Below are 23,828 nucleotides of genomic sequence, written 5' to 3' on the forward strand. Positions count from 1 at the left end.
CAGCAGCTCCTAATTGCCCTTGGGAAGGTTGTGACGAGCCACCCTTCTTGAACCGCTGCAGTCTCTGTGGTGTAGGCACGCCCACAGTGCTGTCAGGGAGGGAGTTCCAGAATTTTGCGACAGTGAAGGAACGGCGATATAGTTTCAATGGTCTGCGCCTTGGCGGTGAACCTGCAGGTGTCATGCTCCCATGCTGCTCTTGTCCTTCCTGGTGGTAGAGGTCTCAGGTTTGCAAGGCGCCGTTGAATTCGCCCGGTGAGTCGCTGAGGGGCATCCTGCGGATGGGGACACATTACTGCCACTGCGAGGGAGCAAGCATGTGGTCAGTAATGGAGGAGAGTGGATGTTTAAACTGGTGAACAACCGGAGCTTCCTATGTAACAAGGTTTCCATGAATGTTGCCGGGGCTAGAAAAGTGTGGCGATGAGGAGAGATTGAACAGGTTGGGGTTATTTTCCTTGGAACAAAGGCTGAGGGGGTGACTTGATTGGGGTGTACAAAATTATGAGGGGAAGAGGTCGGTTGGACAAGATAAAATTGTTTCCCTTGGCGGAGAATTCTGGAACGAAGGGACGTAGATTCAAGGTAAGTGGCAGAAGGTGTCGAGGGGACATGAGGAAAACGTTCTTACGTAGAGGGCAGTGGGAGTCCGGAATTCTTTGCCTGAGTTGGTGGTGGAGACAGAGACCCTAAACTCTTTAAAAAGTACCTGGATCTGCACCGTAAGTGCTCTAAGCTACAGGGCTATGGACCGGGTGCAGCCGGTGGGATGAGAAAGGACACCTGGCTGCCCTAGGGCTAACATGGTTGCAATGGCCCGAATGGCCTCCTTTTGTGCTGTAATTTTTCTATGAATATTTGATACCGAGTCGCAAAAGGCTATGCTTCATTTACCCGATGGTGCTCACTTCAAGCTCTGCCCAGATGACAATGGCAGGAATCTACGGTAAATGTTTTGCTTTTCTGTTCTAAGATGTCACTTTAGTGGAGAGCCGCGGCACTTTCTACAGTCACAAAAAAAAATAGCTTCATCATCTATCCCATTCAGCTGCTTGGACCATTTTTATGCAAATTAAGAGGCAACGAGGAGTTCCGATAAACAAATTCTCTTGCACGCTATCCTTCTTCCAAGATGGGGAAAATGCAGGGTAGTAGGTTAACCACTAGGGAAACCAGAGCTTGGGGTACTCTCATCACCACCAACGCTAATTATGTGCAAAAACAAATTACTCAGAAAGCAGGGGGAAGGGGGAAGTGAGGGTTGAACCTGTGGGACCTGAAGGGGGTTAAACAAAGTTTAAGAACCACGTTAGATAAGGTGTCATGGTGGTGCAGTGGTTAGCACTGATGCCTCATGGCGCCAAGGTCCCGGGTTCGATCCCGGCCCTGGGTCACTGTCCTCGTGGAGTTTTCACACTGTCCGTGTGGAGTTTGCACATTCTCCCAGTGTCTGCGTGGGTCTCAACCCCACAACCCGAAAGATGTGGAGGTTAGGTGGATTGGCCATGCTAAATTGCCCCTCAATTGGAAAAAAAAATAACTGGGTGCTCCAAATTTATTAGTCCGACAACAGATTTAGATAAACTAACATGTGGCAGAACTCAATTGTCCAAATGATGTCATTAATTTGAAAGTGGGGAGTGGCACTAGATGAACAGGTTGCATTCCAATGATTGTTAAACCATAATAAAAACAAGTCATTTGACGTTTTAGTTGATGACTTCAGGTTGGGGAATTGTCTTCCCACCTTTCTTTAGAAATCACTGATCAAAGTACTTGTATCCGACTGAGGTCATAAAATCGTAACGGGGGTGCAATATAGCCACCAATAGAATAGGTCATTCATTCCACAGGGCTGCACGGTAGCACAGTGGGTAGCACTGTTGCTTCTCAGCGCCAGGGATCCTGGTTTGATTCCCACTTGCGTCACTGTCTGTGCGGAGTCTGCACGTTCTCCCTGTGACTGCTTGGGTTTCCTCCGGGTGCTCCGGTTTCCTCCCACAAGCCCTGAAAGATGCGCTGTCAGGTAAATTGGACATTCTGAATTCTCCCTCAGTGTACCCGAACAGGCGCCGGAGTGTGGCGACTAGGGAATATTCACAGTAACTTCAGTGCAGTGTTAATGTAAGCCTACTTGTGACAACAATAAAGATCATTATATAATTGGATGCCCACCTCGGTTTGGCGAGTGGTCAAGCCATTGTTGTCCTGGCCATTGTAAATACCCCAGGGCAGGGGGCACATGTTCAGCTTCCCTCTTGACGCTATCCAATGCCATTCTGCCGCCCCTCCCACGGGACTAACAACACTCAGCCATTTACGTTCATCATCTCAACAGCAGAGACATCCACGGAGTAAGAAAGGTAATTCACAGGGAATTCCTTTGGTGTGTGTTACTGTTGCGCAGTTTCAATTTCACCAGGGAAGAGGTGGCTTCAGTTGGAGCCTTCCTATTGTACGATAACGGAGATCGGATCAACATTCCGCAACACCATGCACCGAAAACCGCACCTATTTCTGACGGGAACCTTTACACTTTTTGTTCCTCTTTGCACTAGCTGCCTTAATGCTTTATTAACAGAGCTGATTCTTCACATTGGGATGTGTCATGTGAGAGTATCGTTAAGAAATGTGTGTTTATAAATTTGTGTGTATATAAGTATCTGTAGTGAGGGTACCTTTAAGAAATGGGTGTTTATTACTGCAGTGATGTCAGAGAGTGGGTGGAGCTGGGCTGTCTGTCAGATTTTTACTTTCGTTTTAGGCTGTTTGCTGCAGGGTGTGTTTTAGTTTAGTTTTCAGAGCCGGAAAGCTGCAGTCATAGCCAGAAGGTGTATTAGAGTCTCTCTCTGTAATCTAAAGACTGTAAATCGATCCTGGTGCTTTAAAACGAATAACAATAGTGACTTTAACCTCATGTGCTTCTGGTAAAAGGTGTTTTAAGTCTTATGGATGTTAAAAAGAAAGCTTAAAGGATTACTTAGTGTTGTATTCTTTGGGGGTTGTATTTGAATTAATGGTTGCTAAGAAGTTCACTGTATGTTTTAAAAAGGTTAACTTGAGTTCATAGAATAAACATTGTTTTGCTTTAAAAAATACTTTTCTGCTCTACCACACCTGTAGCGTGGGCCGTGTGCTCCCCATACCACGATCTAGTAAAAGCTGTGGGTCAGGCGAACTCCATGATACACTTTGGAGTTCTCTAAACCCTGGCTCATAACAGATGTTTACTGAGCGAACTCTGTTTCAGTGTCAGTGCCAAGTGATTTTAATTAGAATTCAGAAAAGGCAAGGCAATGTTTGCCCCAAAAGAGATATTTGACTGCGGTTCAGCTGGAGTTGATCAATGCTTTATTGTCCTAATCAACCTAGTCGCTTCCAAGCTTTAAAGATCATAGCATACCAGCTATGGTGCGGTGTTCAACACCCATCAAGATATCTGTTGCGATAAAGGATCTCAAGCACACCGCACTGTAGTTTATTGCTTTGTTTACATGGCAATGACCACCATCTCAGAACACCAATGTTTAAATATTTGTCGATGTTAATTTTCCATCATGACGCAACAGAGAAATCCAATAAACACAAGTTACATATATCCTCGTGCCAGAAATCTAAAACTGCAATCAACAAACCTGATGGATAACCCCCCCCCCCTTGCACATCCGTGGGAAATAAGTGACATTCAGTATTATTTTTTTGATCATAATTTTTTATGCCTTTGAGTCAGCATATTAGAACACTGGGAAAAATATGCAAATGCATAAACATAACTGCACACACACACACACACACACACACACACACTCAGGACTTTGCCCAAAGTGCAATTTCCTGGGTGCGGGAAGACCAGTCTACTTCTCCACAACAAACACTACCATGGTGCATGACAAACAACCCGCCACGTGTGCACATAGCAACCAACAGGGAAGTAAAACAAGGGCAGAAACAAAAGGCAGTAAGGGGGAAAGTGTAAGGCAGAGAAGCCACAGTCAAAAATCAAAAAGGGCGACAGTACAAGGTACAGTGACTGAGGGGAGCTCAGTGAATAGGCCCATTAATACCAAAAGGAATAAAACGGGAAGTAAAAACATCAATGGAAAGCGAAGCAGCAGGTTATTACATGAATATATGCGTTCAACAATAAGGAAAATTAGGAGAAAAGTTAAAAGGAAAAACAACTTAGGAGAGGTTACTGATAGAGGTGTTAAGATTCAAAACGGAGGTATAAAAGCTAACATAAAGGTGCTTTACCTGAATGCTCATGTTTTCGGAATAAGGTAAATGATTTGATGGCAGAAATCATTGTGAATGACTATGATTTAGTGCAGTACGAAGTCTTACAACACCAGGTTAAAGTCCAACAGGTTTGTTTCGATGTCACTAGCTTTCGGAGCGCTGCTCCTTCCTCAGGTGAATGATTTAGTGGCCATTACTGAAACATGGTTAAAGGATAGTCATGACTGGGAGTTAAATATCCACGGGTATCAATCTATTCGAAAGGACAGAGTGGATGGTAAGGGAGGTGGTGTAGCTCTGTTATTTAAGGATGACATCCGGACAGTAGTAAGGGATGACATCGGTGCTATGGAGGATAAAGTTGAATCCATTTGGGTGGAAATCAGAAATAGTAAGGTGAAAATGTCACTGATAGGAGTAGTCTATAGGCCACCAAATAGTAACATTACGGTGGGGCAGGCAAGAAACAAAGAAATAACTAATGCATGTAGAAATGGTACAGCAGTTATCACGGGGGATTTTAAGCTAAATGTCGATTGGTTTAACCAGGTCGGTCATGGCAGTCTTGAGGGGGAGTTTATAGAATGTATCCACGATTGTTTCCAAGAACAGTATGTAATGGAACCTACCAGGGAACAAGTGCTCCTAGATCTGGTCCTGTGTAATGTGACAGGGTTGATTAATGGTCTCATAGTTAGGGATCCTCTCGGAAGGAGCGATCACAATATGGTGGAATTTAAAATACAGGTGGAGGGTGAGAAGGTAAAATCAAACACTAGTGTTTTGTGCTTAAACAAAGGAGATTACAATGGGATGTGAGAAGAGCTAGCTAAGGTAGACTGGGAGAAATCATTTTATGGTGAAACAGTTGAGGAACAGTGGTGAACCTTCCAAGTGATTTTTCACAGTTCTCAGCAAAAGTTTATACCAACAAAAAGGAAGGACGGTAGAAAGAGGGAAAATCGACCGTGGATATCCAAGGAAATAAGGGAGAGTATCAAATTGAAGGAATAAGCATGCTAAGTGGCAAAGATCAGTGGGAGACTAGAAGATTGGGAAATCTTTAGGGGGCAACAGAAGGCTACTAAAAAAGCTATGAGGAAGAGTAAGATAGATTATGAGAGTAAACTTGCTCAGAATATAAAAACAGATTGTAAAAGTTACTACAAATATATAAAACAAAAAAGAGTGGCTAAGGTAAATATTAGAGGATGAGAAGGGAGATTTAATAATGGGAGATGAGGAAATGGCTGAGGAACTAAACAGGCTTTTTGGGTCGATCTTCACAGTGGAAGACACAAATAATATGCCAGTGACTGATGGAAATGAGGCTATGACAGGTGAGGGCCTTGAGATGATTGTTATCACTAAGGTGTAGTGATGGACAAGCTAATGGGGCTCAACGTAGACAAGTCTCCTGGTCCTGATGGAATGCATCCCAGAGTACTAAAAGAGATGGCTAGGGAAATTGCAAATGCACTCGTGATAATTTACCAAAATTCACTAGACTCAGGGGTGGTCCCGGCGGATTGGACACCACTGTTTAAAAAAGGAGGTAGGCAAAAAGTGGGTAATTATAGGCCAGTGAGCTTAACTTCAGTAGTAGGGAAGATGCTGGAATCTATCATCAAGGAAGAAATAGCGAGGCATCTGGATGGAAATTGTCCCATTGGGCAGACGCAGTATGGGTTTCATAAAGGGCAGGTCGTGCCTAACTAATTTAGTGGAATATTTTGACAACGTTACCAGTGCGGTAGATAACGGGGAGCCAATGGATGTGGTGTATCTGGATTTCCAGAAAGCTTTTGACAAGGTGCTACACAAAAGGTTGCTGCATAAGATAAGGATAAAGTAGTAGCATGGATAGAGGATTGGTTAATTAATAGAAAGCAAAGAGTGGGGATTAATGGGTGTTTCTCTGGTTGGCAATCAGTAGCTAGTGGTGTCCCATAAGGGATCAGTGTTGGGCCCACAATTGTTCACAATTTACATAGATGATTTGGAGTTGGGGGCCAAGTGCAATGTGCCCAAGTTTGCAGACGACACTAAGATGAGTGGTAAAGCAAAAAGTGCAGAGGATATTGGAAGTCTGCAGAGGGATTTGGATAGTTTATGTGAATGGGATAGGGTCTGGCAGATGGAATAAAATGTTGATAAATGTGAGGTTATCCATTTTGGTAGGCAGAACAGCAAAAGGAATTATTATTTAAATGATAAAATATTAAAACATGTTGCTGTGCAGAGGGACCTGGGTGTCCTAGTGCATGAGTCGCAAAAAGTTGGTTTATAGGTGCAACAGGTGATTAAGAAGGCGAATGGAATTTTGTCCTTCATTGCTAGAGGGATGGAGTTTAAGACTAGGGAGGTAATGCTGCAATTGTATAAGGTGTTAGTGAGGCCACACCTGGAGTATTGTGTTCAGTTTTGGTCTCCTTACCTGAGAAAGGACGTACTGGCGCTGGAGGGTGTGCAGAGGAGATTCACTAGGTTAATCCATTGAGGGCGTTGGATTACGAGGAGAGGTTGAGTAGACTGGGACTGTACTCATTCCGGAGTGAAAACCGGAGTGTTTCACTCCGGATTCGGAGCCCTCTCCCAGCCCCCTATTCTCCCGCCCCCGGGGGCTGGGAACGGCGTTGCGTCATTTACGCGCAGTGGGCCTTGGTGCCGCGTACGCGGCGCCGGCAAATGACGCAAAATGACGTCACCCGCGCATGCACGGTTGCCATCCTCCCAAGGCCGCCCCGCAAGAAGATGTCGGATGGGCCTTGCGGGGCAGCGGAGGAAAGGAGGTCCTCCTTCAGAGAGGCCGGCCCGCCGGTCGGTGGGCACCGATCGCGGGCCAGACCCCATTTGAGGCCCCCCCACCCCGGTGCAGGAACCCCCCCCCCCCACAGGCCGCACCCCCCCCCCCCTCACCCCGCGTTCCCGCGCTGTTCCCGCCGGCAGCGACCAGGTGTGGACGGGGCCAGTGGGAACCCGTCGTATTGGGCAGGCCGCTCGGCCCATCTGGGCCGGAGAATCGCCGCTTGCCCGTTGCAAACGCCGAGCGGCGATTCTCCGAGCGGCCAGCCGTGATTCTCACCGCGCCGGTTTTGGGGGGCGTGTGCGGGCGTCGGGACGGTGTGGCGGGGCACGCGCGGCACCCCGGCGATTCTCCCACCCAGCGTGGGGTTGGGGGGGGGAGAGAATTCCGCCCATACTTCCTGCTTGATGCAAAAATAAAGAGCCAATTTTGCAAGTCGTTAACTGCACAGCCTCGAATAGCTGCACTGCCTTGGGGAATCTGCAGGGTCACCAGAAGCTTTGCCCAGGTGTGCACCCTAGAGAGGAAACTGGAGGGCATTAACACGACACAGGAGACAGTAGTTACTAGTGATAAGCCCAATTCGATTGGCGTTGAGAACAGGTCTAACAGGATGTCTCCAATGGTGGGAGGGATCACCATGTCCCACAATGCCACCACTGTCCACCTCAGCTCTGGCAGCCTCTGCCCAGTAAGGTGTTGACCCACCACAGGCCAGCTGCTCAACGGGTGCTTGGAGCTTAGAGTCGCTGCTCAACAAAGGACCCAAATCCATGACAAACAAACTAAACAAAGAGATAGAAGGTGCCAACTCTTCGACTGGCAAGCTGGAATGTCGGGATTTTGTGCGCATGAATAATAGATGGCCTGCAACTGATAAACATCATGTGCCACACGGGTATAATCAACATGGTGCTCAGTGGGAACACATGAGCAGGGTATAGTTAGGCTTCGCTATTCAGGAACTCACTGCTCAGTGACTTAATAAATTGTGAAGGGGATGTCGATTTGAAGCCTAGAAGGATTGGAGAGGTGTTGGGAATTTTGTTTTAATTCTAGGGGATTCCGAATGTGTTCTCTCCATTTTGCGTCGCCTCAAAAAGGGACAGTTAACCACACAAGTATCTATACTCTGGGCAGCACGGTAGCACAGTGGGCAGCACTGTTGCTTCACAGCTCCAGGATCCCAGGTTCGATTCCCGGCTTGGGTCACTGTCTGTGCGGAGTCTGCACGTTCTCCCCGTGTCTGCGTGGGTTTCCTCCGGGTGCTCCGGTTTCCTCCCACAAGTCCCGAAAGACGTGCTGTTAGGTGAATTGGACATTCTGAAATCTCCTTCAATGTACTTGAACAGGCGCCGGAATGTGGCGACTAGGGGCTTTTCACAATAACTTCACTGCAGTGTTAATGTAAGCCTACTTGTGACAATAACGATTATTAATGCTGTATTCCACAACAAAGCCCATAGTTAGTTGTTTATAACCTGGAATGCACTGACTGAATGGATGAAGTAGTAAATCTCAAGACGGAATTGAATATTTTCTTTTTATTCATTCATGAGATGTGGGTATCGCTGGCTGGGCCAGTATTCATTGCCCATCCCTAATTGCCCTTGAAGTGAGTGGTTTGCTAGGCCATTTCAGGGAGCATTTAAGAGCCAAGCATATTGCTGTGTATCTGGAGTCATATGTAGGCCAGACCTGGTAAGGACGTCAGACTTCCCTTCCCCAAGGACTTGAATGAACCAGATGGGTTTATACAACAATTGACATTGGTCACCTTTAGACTTTTAATTCGATAATTTTATTGAATTCAAATTTCACCATCCACCCGTGACCTCCACCACCTCGAAGGACAAGAGCAGCAGGTGCATGGGAACACAACCGTTTGCAAGTTCCCCTCCAAGTCACACTGTGAGGATACCAGCGGTTCACCTCATCGTCACTGGGCAAAAATGCTAGGACTCCCTCCTCACATGCGCTGTGCGAGCATGTACACCATGAGGACTGCAGGGGTTCAAGAAAGCAGCTTAGTACCGCCTCTGCAGTGGCAACTAGGGATGGACAATAAATACCGGCACGGTGGCACAGTGGTTAGCACTGCTGCCTCACAGCTCCAGGGACCCGGGTTCAATTCTGGCCTCGGGTGACTGTCTGTATGCAGTTTGCACCTTCACCCAGTGTCTGCGTGGGTTTCCTCCGGGTGCTCCGGTTTCCTCCCACAGTCCAAAGATGTGCAGGTTAGGTGGTTTGGCCATGATAAATTGCCCTTGGTGTCCAAAAGGTTAGGTGGGGTTACAGGGATAGGGTGGAGACATGGGCTTGGGTAGGGTGCTCTTTCCAAGGGCCGGTGCAGACGCAATGGGCTGAATGGCCTCCTTCTGAACATAGGACATACAGTGCAGAAGGAGGCCATTCAGCCCATCAAGTCCGCACCAACCCACTTAAGCCCTCACTTCAACCCTATCCCCGTAACCCAATAGCCCCTCCTAACCTTTTTTTTGGACACTAACGGCAATTTAGTATGGCCAATCCACCTAACCTGCACGTCTTTGGACTGTGGGAGGAAACCGGAGCACCCGGAGGAAACCCACGGGGAGAACGTGCAGACTCCGCACAGGCAGTGACCCAGCAGGGAATCAAACCTGGGACCCTGGCGCTGTGAAGCCACAGTGCTAACCACTATGCTACCGTCTGCACTGTAAGTTCTATGAAACTGGCCTTGCTATCTACATCCACACCTACGTAATGAATAAAAAGACTCGTTCTCCTCCACACCATAACTAATAACTTTTATTAGCATACCTCAGGTGCCAGTATTTTTAAAAAACTTAATGGCTTCAAAATTATTGGTTGATCGGTTTTTTAAAAATAAAATGTTTTTAAAAAATTCAGCAAATCTAATTTGGTCATGAAGCTTACGGAATGATGATTGCAAATCCGTTCCTTAAATTACAAGTTCTAATCTCAAATGCACAACTTTCTCAAAAACAAAATGTGCCGCTGATGAAGGTTCAGAACCCAAAAACAACGCAGCAGCCACTTGGCAAGCACCACTCCGTTAAAGAACAAAATCTCGACTTCCGGGTGCGGCGATGACCAGCTAAGTCGCACGTTTCGGCAGCTCCCGGTGGAACGGACTTTTGGGCTCATCATAAGAGCCCCAACGGCAATTTTAAAGGCTAAAAGCACTGTGCGGTAAACCAGAAGGGAATCCCCCCTGGGTACGGATGGAAAAAGGAGAGGAAAGTGGCCGGATTGCGGTGGATCCTTTAGAGCAGCGGCAAGGAAGGCAAGCAAAAACCAAGATGGCGTCGGAAGGTGGCAGTTTAACATGGGGCCCTGAACAACACGAGTTTTTGAAACGCTGCGTGGAAGAGCTTAAAAAGGAGATGAAGAAGGAGCTGTTGGCCCCGATATTACAGGCGATCGAAGGGCTAAAGGATGAGCAAAAGACCCAGGAGCGGGAGCTTCGGGTCGTGAAGGCAAAGGCAGCCGAGAACGAGGACGATATACAGGGCCTGGTGGTGAAGACGGAGATGCACGAGGCACACCATAAACGATGTGTGGAAAGATGGGAGGTGCTGGAGAATAACGCGAGGAGGAATAATTTAAGGATTCTTGGTCTTCCTGAAGGTGCAGAAGGAGCAGATGTCGGGGCATATGTGAGCACGATGCTGCACTCGTTAATGGGAGCGGAGGCCCCGGCGGGTCCGCTGGAGGTGGAGGGAGCATACCGAGTGATGGCGCGAGGACCGAGAGCAGGAGAAATTCCTCCGTTTTAAGGATAGAGAGATGGTCCTTAGATGGGCAAAGAAAACTCGGAGCAGTAAGTGGGAGAACGCGGTGATCCGCGTTTATCAAGACTGGAGTGCGGAGGTGGCGAGAAGGAGGGCGAGCTTTAATCGGGCCAAGGCGGTGCTTCACAAAAAGAAGATAAAATTTGGAATGCTGCAACCGGCAAGACTGTGGGTCACATATCAAGGGAGGCACCACTACTTTGAGACGGCGGATGAGGCGTGGACTTTTATTGTGGAAGAAAAACTGGAATAAGCGGGTTACTAAAAAAGAACGTTTGAAACAAAGTGGTGGGGCGAGTAATGGGGGGTGAAGAGGGGGGAAAAAGGGGGGGAAAGATGAGTTTTACGTTATTAATCCTGCGATGCGGTAACTTTTCTCTCTTCCACAGGTGGTGGTGGAGGGAGGAAGGGAGGTGGAGGAGATGGGGCGTTGGCCATGGGGGAGCGGGGCCAAAAGGGAAGCGCGAGCTTTGTTCCCGCGCTATGAAAATCATGGCGGGAATAGGGAAGCAGGAAGGACGGGGCGTCGCACGGTGCGAGCTGAGGTCACGGGGGGAAGCCGAGGTCGGCCAGAGTTTGCTGACTTCTGGGAGCAACATGGGGGGTGTAACTAAGCTAGTGGGGGATCTAGCGCGGGGGGGTGGGAGGGGGGAGTTACTGGGTTGCTGCTGCTGGGGAGAGGGGGGAGCCGGAATGGGGTGGGGTGGGGTGGGCGGGGGGGCGCCGCCTGGGGGGACACAGCTGCGTGGGAACCGGGTGAGGAGCTGGATAAAAGGGGATGGCTAATCGACAAGGGGGGGGGTAAAAAGCCCCCCAACCCGGCTGATCACGTGGAATGTGAGAGGGCTGAACGGGCCGATAAAGAGGGCACGAGTACTCGCACACCTTAAGAAACTTAAGGCAGACGTGGTTATGTTACAAGAGACGCACTTGAAACTTATAGACCAGGTTAGACTACGCAAAGGATGGGTGGGGCAGGTGTTTCATTCGGGGCTAGATGCGAAAAACAGGGGGGTGGCTATACTAGTGGGGAAGCGGGTTATGTTTGAGGCAAAGACCATAGTGGCGGATAGCGGGGGCAGATACGTGATGGTGAGTGGCAAATTACAGGGGGAGGCGGTGGTCTTGGTAAACGTATATGCCCCGAACTGGGATGATGCCAATTTTATGAGGCGCATGATAGGACGCATCCCGGACCTAGAGGTGGGAAAGTTGGTAATGGGGGGAGATTTTAATACGGTGCTGGAGCCAGGGCTGGACAGGTCGAGATCCAGGACTGGAAGGAGGCCGGCTGCAGCCAAGGTGCTTAAAGATTTTATGGAGCAGATGGGAGGAGTAGACCCGTGGAGATTTAGCAGACCTAGGAGTAAGGAGTTTTCGTTTTTCTCCTATGTCCACAAAGTTTATTCGCGAATAGACTTTTTTGTTGTGGGAAGGGTGTTGATCCCGAAGGTGAGGGGGACGGAGTATACGGCTATAGCCATTTCGGATCACGCTCCACATTGGGTAGACTTGGAGATAGGGGAGGAAACAGAAGGGCGTCCACCCTGGAGAATGGACATGGGACTAATGGCAGATGAAGGGGTGTGTCTAAGGGTGAGGGGGTGCATTGAAAAATACTTGGAACTCAATGATAACGGGGAGGTCCAGGTGGGAGTGGTCTGGGAGGCGCTGAAGGCAGTGGTTAGAGGGGAGCTGATATCACATAAAGGAAAGCAGGAGAGTAGGGAACGGGAGCGGTTGCTGCAAGAACTTCTGAGGGTGGACAGGCAATATGTGGAGGCACCGGAGGAGGGACTGTACAGGGAAAGGCAAAGGTTACACGTAGAATTTGACTTGCTGACAACGGGTACTGCAGAAGCACAGTGGAGGAAGGCACAGGGTGTACAGTATGAGTATGGGGAGAAGGCGAGCAGGTTGCTGGCCCATCAATTGAGGAAAAGGGGAGCAGCGAGGGAAATAGGGGGAGTGAGGGATGAGGAAGGAGAGATAGAGCGGGAAGCGGAGAGAGTGAATGGAGTGTTCAAGGCATTCTATAAAAGATTATACGAAGCTCGGCCCCCGGATGGGAAGGAGAGAATGATGTGCTTCCTGGACCGGCTGGCATTTCCTAAGGTGGAGGAGCAGGAGAGGGTGGGACTGGGAGCACAGATCGAGATAGAGGAAGTAGTGAAAGGAATTAGGAGTATGCAGGCGGGGAAGGCTCCGGGACCGGATGGATTTCCAGTCGAATTTTATAGGAAATATGTGGACTTGCTTGCCCCGATACTGATGAAAACCTTTAATGAGGCGAAGGAAAGGGGACAGCTGCCCCCGACTATGTCGGAGGCAACGATATCGCTTCTCCTAAAGAAGGAAAAAGACCCGCTGCAATGCGGGTCCTATAGACCTATTTCCCTCCTAAATGTAGACGCTAAGATTCTGGCCAAGGTAATGGCAATGAGGATAGAGGATTGTGTCCCGGGGGTAGTTCATGAGGACCAAACTGGGTTTGTGAAGGGGAGACAGCTGAATACGAATATACGGAGGCTGCTAGGGGTAATGATGATGCCCCCACCAGAGGGGGAAGCGGAGATAGTGGTGGCGATGGATGCCGAGAAAGCATTTGCTACAGTGGAGTGGGATTATTTGTGGGAGGTGTTGAGGAGATTTGGCTTTGGGGATGAGTATATTAGATGGGTACAGCTGCTGTATAGGGCCCCGATGGCGAGCGTGGTCACGAATGGACGGGGGTCTGCGTATTTTCGGCTCCATAGAGGGACGAGGCAGGGATGTCCTCTGTCCCCATTATTGTTTGCACTGGCGATTGAGCCCCTGGCAATAGCATTGAGGGGTTCCAGGAAGTGGAGGGGAGTACTCAGGGGAGGAGAGGAACACCGGGTATCTCTTTACGCGGACGATTTATTGGTGTATGTGGCGGACCCGGCGGAGGGGGTGCCAGAGATAATGCGGATACTTGGGGAGTTTGGAGAATTTTCAGGATATAAGCTGAACATGGGGAAAAAAGTGAGCTGTTTGTGGTGCATCCAGGGGAGCAGAGCAGAGAAAGAGGACTTACCGCTGAGGAAGGTAACAAAGGACTTTCGCTACTTGGGGATCCAGATAGCCAAGAATTGGGGTACATTGCATAGGTTAAACTTAACGCGGTTGGTGGAACAGATGGAGGAGGACTTCAAGAGATGGGACATGGTATCCCTGTCACTGGCAGGGAGGGTACAAGCGGTTAAAATGGTGGTCCTCCCGAGATTCCTCTTTGTGTTTCAGTGCCTCCCGGTGGTGATCACGAAGGCTTTTTTCAAAAGGATTGAGAAGAGTATCGTGAGTTTTGTGTGGGCCGGGAAGACCCCGAGAGTGAGGAAGGGATTTTTGCAGCGTAGTAGGGATAGGGGGGGGCTGGCGCTACCGAGCCTGAGTGAGTACTACTGGGCCGCCAACTTCTCAATGCTATGTAAGTGGATGGGAGAAGAGGAGGGAGCGGCGTGGAAGAGATTGGAGAAGGCGTCCTGTAGGGGGACTTGCCTACAAGCCATGGTGACGGCGCCGTTGCCGTTCTCACCGAAGAAATACACCACAAGCTCGGTGTTGGTGGCTACTCTGAAAATCTGGGGGCAATGGAGACGGCATAGGGGAAAGAAGGGAGCCTCGGTGTGGTCCCCGATAAGAAATAATCATAGGTTTGCTCTGGGGAGAATGGATGGGGGATTTGGAGCATGGCAAAGAGCAGGAGTAACACAATTGAGAGATCTGTTTGTAGATGGGACGTTTGCAAGTCTGGGAGCGCTGGCCGAAAAATATGGGTTGCCCCAAGGGAATGCATTCCGGTATATGCAACTGAGGGCTTTTGCGAGGCAACAGGTGAGGGAATTCCCGCAGCTCCCGACGCAGGAGGTGCAGGACAGAGTGATCTCAAAGACATGGGTGGGGGACGGTAAGGTGTCAGACATATATAGGGAAATGAGGGACGAGGGGGAGATTATGGTAGATGAGCTGAAAGGGAAATGGGAAGAAGAGCTGGGGGGGGAGATTGAGGAGGGGCTGTGGCGGATGCCCTAAGTAGGGTAAACTCATCGTCCTCGTGTGCCAGGCTAAGCCTGATACAATTTAAGGTGTTACACAGGGCGCATATGACTGGAGCACGGCTCAGTAAATTTTTTGGAGTAGAGGATAGGTGTGCGAGGTGCTCGAAAAGCCCAGTGAATCACACCCACATGTTCTGGTCATGTCCGGCACTACAGGAGTTTTGGGTGGGGGTGACAAAGGTGCTTTCGAAGGTAGTGGGGGTCCAGGTCGAACCAAGCTGGGGGTTGGCTATATTTGGGGTTGTAGAAGAGCCGGGAGTGCAGGAGGCGAGAGAGGCTGATGTTTTGGCCTTTGCGTCCCTAGTAGCCCGGCGCAGGATACTGTTGATGTGGAAGGAAGCCAAGCCCCCGGGTGTGGAGACCTGGATAAATGATATGGCAGGGTTTATAAAGCTGGAACGGATTAAGTTCGTCCTAAGGGGATCGGCTCAAGGGTTCACCAGGCGGTGGCAACCGTTCGTCGAATACCTCACAGAAAGATAAGGGAATGGAAAAGAAGAAGACAGCAGCAGCAACCCAGGGGGGGGGGGGGAGGAAGGAACAAGAGGGATTCTCAGGGATGTTAATATATAAGTATATAAGTATAATATGTACAGGTTATTGTTATAGATAATTGTATATTGGACTGTTAAAACATATTTTTGGAGAATATTTATCTGGGACAAGGCAGTTGCCATTTAGTTTTGTTTTTGTTTTTGTTTATATATTATTTATTTCTTGTTTATAAAACTGGCCATTGTTATTTATATTGTGATATTGCTGTGTAAAGGATACACAATGTACTGTGATGGTTGGCCAAAAATTTTCAAAAAAATATTTTATTAAAAAAAAGAACAAAATCTCTTTGAAAGTTGGGAAACAAGTGGTGGGCAGCACCCAACACATTCATTATTATTCCTTCCCTGATCGGTGGGCAACAAAACCACCACATTGATCCTGAAACACATAGCCCACTAAAACAACTCGGGAGTCTTTGCTAGCAATCCACTGCTGTTCTGTTACCTACACGTATGTGGTTTTCAAATGGTTAGGTGAAGTGAATTCTGAATATAAACAGCATCATTGTATAAATGCACCCCAAAAATAGGCAGTCATGTCAAAGATCTATGCTGTACAATTGCACATTTTGAAGCTTTGGATAAATCTGCTATTAATTAAACACCATCAGTAAAGCTTGTGATTTGTGATTTGTATTGGAGATGGAGGTTTTTTTGATCAGGGGGTGGTGCGGGGGGGGGGGGGGGGGGGGGGGGGGAGCAGGGAGAGATAGGGAGAGGGACAGGGTAAGGGTCGCACAGCAAAGGAAATTGATGGCTGGGAACAATAGAAAATTCCAATCATGTCGACCAAAGCAAAACTCCGCCAAAACAACGTTTGCAAAGGCTGTCACAAGGATAAACAAGCCTCTTGATTTCATCGCAGAATGTTATCCGATGAACTGGGTAATCAAGCCGGTTATCAAAGTAAGAAAAATAGAACAGAAGTACAATACCTTCCTCCAATAGATGCCATTGCTCGTTCTCAAAACTGAAGTGGCTGCCACTACCTTTTACGTCATTCTCAGGACACAAGTTGCTCTCTAAGCATTTCTCAGGAGCGACGTCCTCCACTGCAGACATGGTCAGGCTCTACAGCAGGTTAACAGGGCAGGCCGCACTGCCCAGGAACTGGTGCCATCCCTTGTACCCTCGAGAAATCGGGTGCCCGGAGGAACATTGCATTTTCCTCACCCAGCGCGAACACCATCTCTGAGACGGAACCACCTACACTGCTATGTGGCCAGGTTGGCTACAGGACAGGTGTGGATAAGCCACTGCTCAAGACAGATAGGGGAGGGGAGCACCCTGGCATTGTATATAAATTTATCTGCAGCATCGGAAACAGATTCGGCTGAGTGCAGTCTTAAACCAAAAAAGATTTGACTGCATGACAAATTAATTTTTCTAAATGTTGTTTGAACCTGCCGAACATAGTCTGGAATTCAAATCTCTCAGAGTTTCACCCCTATCAACAGAGGTAAAATGGCACCATCCACATGCCATAGCAACCTTGCGAGGAAGCATGTATTAGATTTTGCAAACAAGACCCACCCTACAAAGGCAATAATCATTTGCCTAAATTGGGGATAAATCGAATTTTGGCATGAAGACTTTTGAGATCATATTTAAGTATTGCCGCTAAAGGGGATTATTACTTCCTCAATCATCGGATAATTTAATATTAGTAAATTTGTTATATTATATTTATTGCAGTTAAAGATTAATTATTATTCCCTTAGGCAGCCTCACTTTCTGACTTAAAAGTTTATAAATTGATTTGGTGAATGCCTTTGTCACAAGTCTGTCATCCTTGGGATTTGCAGCGAGCAAATGTGTAAAGCGGAGTAAAATTTACTGCTTCCAGCCAACACAATTCCAGTTAGTCGGTACTGCATATACGAGTGCAGCCTTGATTTATTGCTCGACCAATTTTTCAGCCACTCTTAATGGTGAATTGCTTTACAAAATGACAAAGGCACACACATCTCTTGGCCTTTTTTTTTTGTCTGAGGTATTCCCTTCACAGGGAGCACAATGCCAGCGCTTTTGAGAGACTCAGGAGCTACTTCTGACAACACAAGCTCGTGGGTTATGTCCACCACTCTGAATGCCCTCCCCTTCCTTCGAAGGCTAAGCTCTCAGGCCTCCCGAGCTCAGAATATCAAGCCAATGAACTATTGGTCTAACTAAGGGGCTGGTTTAGCACAGGGCTAAAGAGCTGGCTTTCAAAGCAGACCAAGGCAGGCCAGCAGCACGGTTCAATTCCCATACCAGCCTCCCCGAACAGGAGCCGGAATGTGGCGACTAGGGGCTTTTCACAGTATTTGAAGCCTACTTGTGACAATACGCGATTTTCATTTCATTTCATATATTTCCCAACCAGGCCAGGCAGTCAAATGTGCAAATACAGCATTCTTTTACCTACACAACAACAAATCTCACACACGCCTTCCATTGTTGATGAATCTGTAAGCTGGGCAGATTGAGCTAGAATGAAATCAGCTGAAATTACAATAAATTACTTATTCATCAACAGGAGGTGGTCATGGTTGACATGGTCAACATTTAATGCCCATTCCATTGACCTCGAGACGGTGGTGGTGATCCACCTTCTTAAATCACTGCTGTCCATAGAGTGAAGGCATCCCCAAGAGCTGCGACCGAGAAACTCGAGGGGCGGCAATTCCCCCCCAAAATTTTTAAGACTTTCCTGGGCGGGGAACGAGCCAGGGGAGATTCCTTACGTGGGACCCGAAGGAGCCAGCAAGGCTGGATCCTGGGTTTGGAGTCCACTTGATCTCAGAATAATCCTACAGCCCAACCATCCCCCTCCCGCCACAAATGCTCGTTAGCCTCCCCACCCACCCCGTATGGGTTTGCCAAAGTTCCCCCACAGCCCCTGCTTCAGGACCCGTGCCTTGGCAGTGCTAACCCAGCACTGTCCCCTGGCACAGCGAGGTTGGCACTGCCAGGGGAGCAACACTCTCCGAGCACCTGGTCCTTCTAGGAAGAACAAAGAAACGGCCTCCATGAAAAAACTGTGGTTAGAAACAGCACCTGCTGACAAAGAGGAAGCATTTCAGAGTTAATGGACTGTGAAGAACTATATAAACGAAAGCTTAATTCTCCTTTGAAATAGCCTGGACTAGTCAATCAGAAGGCATGTAAAAGGTATGGAACATGAAACTGAATGTAAACAATACAGTTCAAAGCCTATAGGCTTGAAAATGTTAAAGGGGAATTAATTGAAAAAGCACTTCCAGCTATTTCCAACACAGGGGGGTGCACGGTGGCGCAGTGGTTAGCACTCTGCCTCACAGCGCCAATCTAGGTTCGACCCCGGCCCCAGGTCACTGTCTGTGTGGAGGTTGCACATTCTCCCAGTGTCTGCGTGGGTTTCACCCCACAACCCAAAGATGTGCAGGGTAGGTGGATTGGCCACGCTAAATTGCCGCTTAATTGGAAAAAAAATAATTGGGTAAGCTATTTCCAACATATTAAAGGGAAGACTTTTACCTTAATCTGACAGATCTTTGAACTTGATTCTATAGACTTTGGAACAGTTCCTACAGATTGGAGGGTAGCTAATGTAAACCAACTATTAAAAAGAGAGGTAGAGAAAACACTGGGAATTACACACCAGTCAGCCTGACGTCAGTACTGTGGAACATTCTAGAGTCCATTATAAAAGATTTAACAGTAGAGCATTCGGAAAACAATTTAAGCAAGGTAAATCATGCTCAACAAATCTATTGGAATTCTTTGAGGATGTAACTTGCAGAGTTGATGAGGGGAAGCCAGTGGATATGGTTTATTTGGACTTTTAGAAGGCTTTCGACAAAGTCCCACATAAGAGATTAACATCTAAAATAAAGCGCATGGGATTGGGGGAAGTGTATTGTGATGGATCTGAAAACTGGTTGGCAGACAGGAAATAAAGAGTAGGAATAAATGGGTCTTTTTCCAAAAGGCAGGCAGTGACTAGTGAGGTACCACAGGGATTGGTGTTCGGACCCCAGCTATTAAAAATATATATTAATGATTTAGATGAGGGAGCTAAATGTAATATCTCCAAATTTGCAGATGATGCAAAGCTGGGTGGGAGGTTGAGCTGTGAGGAGGATGCAGAGATGCTTCAGTGTGATTTGGGCAAGCTGAGTGAGTGGGCAAATGCATGGCAGATGCAGTAAAATGTGGATAAAGCTGACGTTATACACTTTGGTAGCAAAAACAGGAAAGCACATTATCTGAAATGCTATTAATTGAGCAAGGGGTATGTGCAACGAGGCCTGGGTGTCCTCATACACCAGTCGCTGAAAGCAAGCATGCGGGTGCAGCAGGTGGTAAAGAAGGCAAATGGTACGTTGGCCTTCATTGCGAGAGGATTCCGAGTACAGGAGCAGGGATATCTTGAAGCAATGATACTTGGTGAGACCTCATCTGGAATATTGTGTGCAGTTTGGGTCTCCTCATCTGAGGAAGGATGTTCTTGCTATAGAAGGAGGGTAGCGAAGGTTTACCAGACTGATTCCTGGGATGGCAAGATTGACATAGCAGGAGAGTTAGAATCAGTTAGGATTATTTTCACTGGAGTTCAGAAGAATGAGGCGGGGGTGTCTCAGAGAAACCTATAAAATTCTAACAGGGGTGATCTTATAGAGGTATATAAAATAATGAATGACATAGATAAGGTAGATAATCAACATCTTTTCCCAAAGGTCGGGGAGTCTAAAACTAAAGGGCATAGGTTGAAGGTGAGGGGGAAAGGGCAGCACGGTGGCGCAGTGGTTAGCACTGCTGCCTCACTGCGCCGAGGTCCCAGGTTCGATTCCGGCCCTGGGTCACTGTCCGTGTGGAGTTTGCACATTCTCCCTGTGTTTGCGTGGGTTTTGCCCCCACAACCCAAAGATGTGCAGGCTAGGTGGATTGAACACGCTAAATTGCCCCTTAATTGGAAAAAATGAATTGGGTACTCTAAATTTATTTAAAAAAGGAGGGAGGGGAGAGATACAATAGGGTCCAGAGGGACAATCTTTTCACACAGAGGGTGGTGAGTGTCTGGAACGAGCGGCCAAAGGCAGTAGTAGAGGCGGGTACAATTTTGTCTTTTAAAAAACATTGAGTCAGTTATATGGGAAAGATTGGTATTCAGGGATATGGGCCAAATGTGGGCAATCAGGGACAAGTTCGGCTGAAGGGCCTGGTTTCATTCTGTAAACCTCTATGACTGAACAGGGTAGATGCAGGAAGGATGGTATGGGGGGAGTCCGGAACCAGAGGTCACAGTCTGAGGATATGGGGTAGATCATTTAGGAGTGAGATGAATTCGCTACCACAGAAAGTAGTTAAGGCCAAACATTGTATAGTTTGAGGCGAAAGGTATCAAAGGATATGGGAGCAAGGCGGGGTCAGGCCATTGAATTGGATGATCAGACATGATCATAACAGTGCAGAGCAGGCACGATGGGCCGAATGGCCTACTCCTGCTTCTATTTTCTGTGTTTCTATGTTGAAATGCTGGGGGAGGTTATGGAAGACTTTTACCTTCACCTGGCAGATCATTAAAATTGACATGCTGGGAGAGTTTAAAAAGGTTTTCAAGGCTGCAGAGGGAAGTTGCCACATGACCCCAACCCTGGGAAAGGCCCCGACTTGAGCCCCTAGCCCAGCCCAAGCTCCCCAACCCCCAACCCGCCTGAAGGACCCCCATCAGCACCTGGTAAGTGCAGAGAGGGTACTCACCCCCTTGCTCCCCCACAGAGTTCATGGCGCCTGGTCCATGCTTTTAAGGATCGGTACGAATTGGAGCCCATGGGACTTCCAGCTTGGGGAGGAATCCCGGGAAGCCGCAGCATTCCACTTCAATCTCGGCAATGAGATTGAAATGGATGAGAATGAGTTCTGACCTGGTTCGCACCCTTTCTGGGAGAGAACCTGACCTCGCCAGGTGGAGCGGGCCGGGAGACTCCCGACGGGTTTGACGTCCAGTGAGAATCCCGTTTTGGGCCTCACACCTGGTTCAATGGGCCAACAGGAATCCCGGCTCGGGCTAACGGCCCTGGAGAAGCAGCCCTCTTGGATTTTGACCCAGCAACAGCGAAGAAATGTCGATTTATATCTCAAAGTAAGGATGGTGAGCAATCTGATGTCTCTGCAACTGCTGCCATTGTCCTTCCTGGTAGCAATGGCTGTGACAGAATACCCAACCTCTGACCTGCTCCCGTAGTCAGAGTATTTGACCCAGTTACGTTCCCAGCCAAGGACAAATACATTACAACAGTTCAGGTATAACCATTTTTAAAAAAATATATATTTTAATCTGCATTTCTAACTATTCTGGCACGGGTAACACACACACATATTGAAACATAAGTTAATGCCGCAGAAACACATATTTCAATTGGGTCATAGACTTTTTTTGAACATTTAATAATGTAACAAAGTTAGATTAGTTTGTTCAAATACTACATTTGCTTTCAAATTAACCATGATTAAAATACACTTCAACAAGTGATGGAAACTTGATAAAAATATTTAAAATATCTTGCCTCGCACTAGATTCTCTTTGCTCTTCACTCCCATCACCTCCTGACAGCGCACTCATTTCCCAGTTTAGCAGTAAGGCAATTCAAGAGAGGCAGATACAGTCATGAGCATGAGCTTGCATCAGCATCAACTAAGTACAAAATTAGTTCTCCCACAGTCAGATTCGCTAACTCTTTAAGTCCGTACCTCTTGTTTTAAAATACGAATATTGCTGACAAGAGAGCCATGTTGCCCAAGTTTTTCATTTGTGCTCATCGGCACTTCTAACAATCACAATTTATACTGTATTACAGGGGTAAAGGGGGCTGCTGCCTGCTGCTAGATGTAATTACACAATTGGACCGCACTTGCTGAACATCCTGAGTGCGCCAATAGCTACAATAACAACCAATTTAACATAGTTGGTTAAGTTCTTAATGTGGCTCAATTATCCTGGCTAGGAATGGCATACCATTCGTATTCGGGGACGCATTCTCTGCAAACAAAAGGAATATGTTCAAGCATTTGTAGCCATCTGGGATGGCCACTTACAAAGAAACATGGACATTTGCAAAGACTCAAGGGAAATATGGCCAATACAAGATTCAGGCAGGCTCAGAGCCTAAATGTATATTTGTAAGCAGAGAACCAGACAGTATCGAAACCCCCAGCCGATTTGCATTCTAATGACCCATTTTCCTAAGACAAAGGACTGGTACTCAGGTATCCAATACAATTCCAGACACATCGGCGCCACTCCCTTTACTCAGGAAGCACAAACAGCAAGGTCAATGACCGCTTAGGACACGCCCAGCCATCAAGGCACCCGCCCCTTTATTGGCTCAGATCGAAGGCAGTGATCGAAGTCTGCTGAATTATTGGGTCCAAACCTAAGGACCGCCCAAAAGAGCGCGAAACCCCCAAGGATAAAGAGAGACACTGCCATGTGTTCGATCTCTTTTGGACCTGGCGATCCGGCAACGTCCATCTCCAACTGCAGCACCACGACCAGAAGCAAGTCCAAGTTCAACGCTCGCTACCAGACGGATGAGCCCAGCTGAACTGCTGTTACTTCTCCAGATCCAGTAGATCCAGATTCGAACAAAGGCCACTGTTCCTCTGACCTAAGCCGGGTGCCTGAAGTTAAGTACAGGTTGTCATAGTGTTAGGTGTAATTTAACTCGTAGTGTTTATGTTGCATGTATAAGTTAATCTTGTGTGTCAATAAAGTATTATTGAACTTGAATTAACTAACTGGTTGTTGGGTCTTTGATCGATATCTGGTTGAACCTTGTGGTGGTATCATTTGATACCTGGGGACTCAAAGCAATATAATATCAGTATCTAGACAAAAGAAGGGCAACCTTATTGACTGCCATATTTATAGCGAGTAAATATAGCAACACATTGCACCTTTTATTGAATTATCCGAGAGCTCGGGGGCCCTATAGTTTCCCACTGCTTTCTCCACGGTACCAACTCGGTCAGCATTGACCAATCAGCACCCTTTTCTCCTGCATCGTGATCATTTGAAATTTGGCATTCTTGCCAATTTATCCTGATGAGAGCAAGGTGAAAATCTTCAACTCCATGTGTCTCTTTTCAGCAAGATACAAGGTTGAAACTTGTTATCTGTGCGCCAAGAATCAGTGCCGAGGCTCAGTGAGATGGCTTGGATGAAATAGGGCGTGGAATGACTGATAGCCAAATGTTGAATCCTGTTGTAACGTGGGAACCGGGGGCGGGGGGAGGGGAAGGGCTGCAATGTGTTCACAGATGCCAGAAGCAGGTTAAGGTTGCAACTTTGCAAGTCGAGTGGTCACTTGCACGACTTAGGCGGATC

The 23,828-nt window shown here is 47.6% G+C and overlaps 1 protein-coding gene across 8 annotated transcripts in view; it reads right to left on the reverse strand.

The window, feature by feature from the left end:
- The window catches only part of trak1a (trafficking protein, kinesin binding 1a), a 266,087-nt gene that overhangs the window by 58,713 nt on the left and 183,546 nt on the right, over nucleotides 1-23,828 (reverse strand). Inside the window, exon 1 of one of the 8 annotated variants that reach the window (XM_072510055.1) lies at nucleotides 16,414-16,689. The exons of 6 other annotated variants lie outside the window; for them this stretch is intronic. In XM_072510055.1, coding sequence (XP_072366156.1) covers nucleotides 16,414-16,540 — 127 coding nt within the window. In that variant the 5' untranslated portion in view covers nucleotides 16,541-16,689. Of the gene's footprint in view, nucleotides 1-16,413; nucleotides 16,690-23,828 lie in introns of those variants that run through there. One more of the 8 variants, XM_072510057.1, reaches the window with a different exon arrangement.

This window comes from Scyliorhinus torazame, chromosome 6 (assembly GCF_047496885.1).
Source record: "Scyliorhinus torazame isolate Kashiwa2021f chromosome 6, sScyTor2.1, whole genome shotgun sequence".
NCBI classification, from domain to species: Eukaryota; Metazoa; Chordata; class Chondrichthyes; order Carcharhiniformes; family Scyliorhinidae; genus Scyliorhinus; species Scyliorhinus torazame.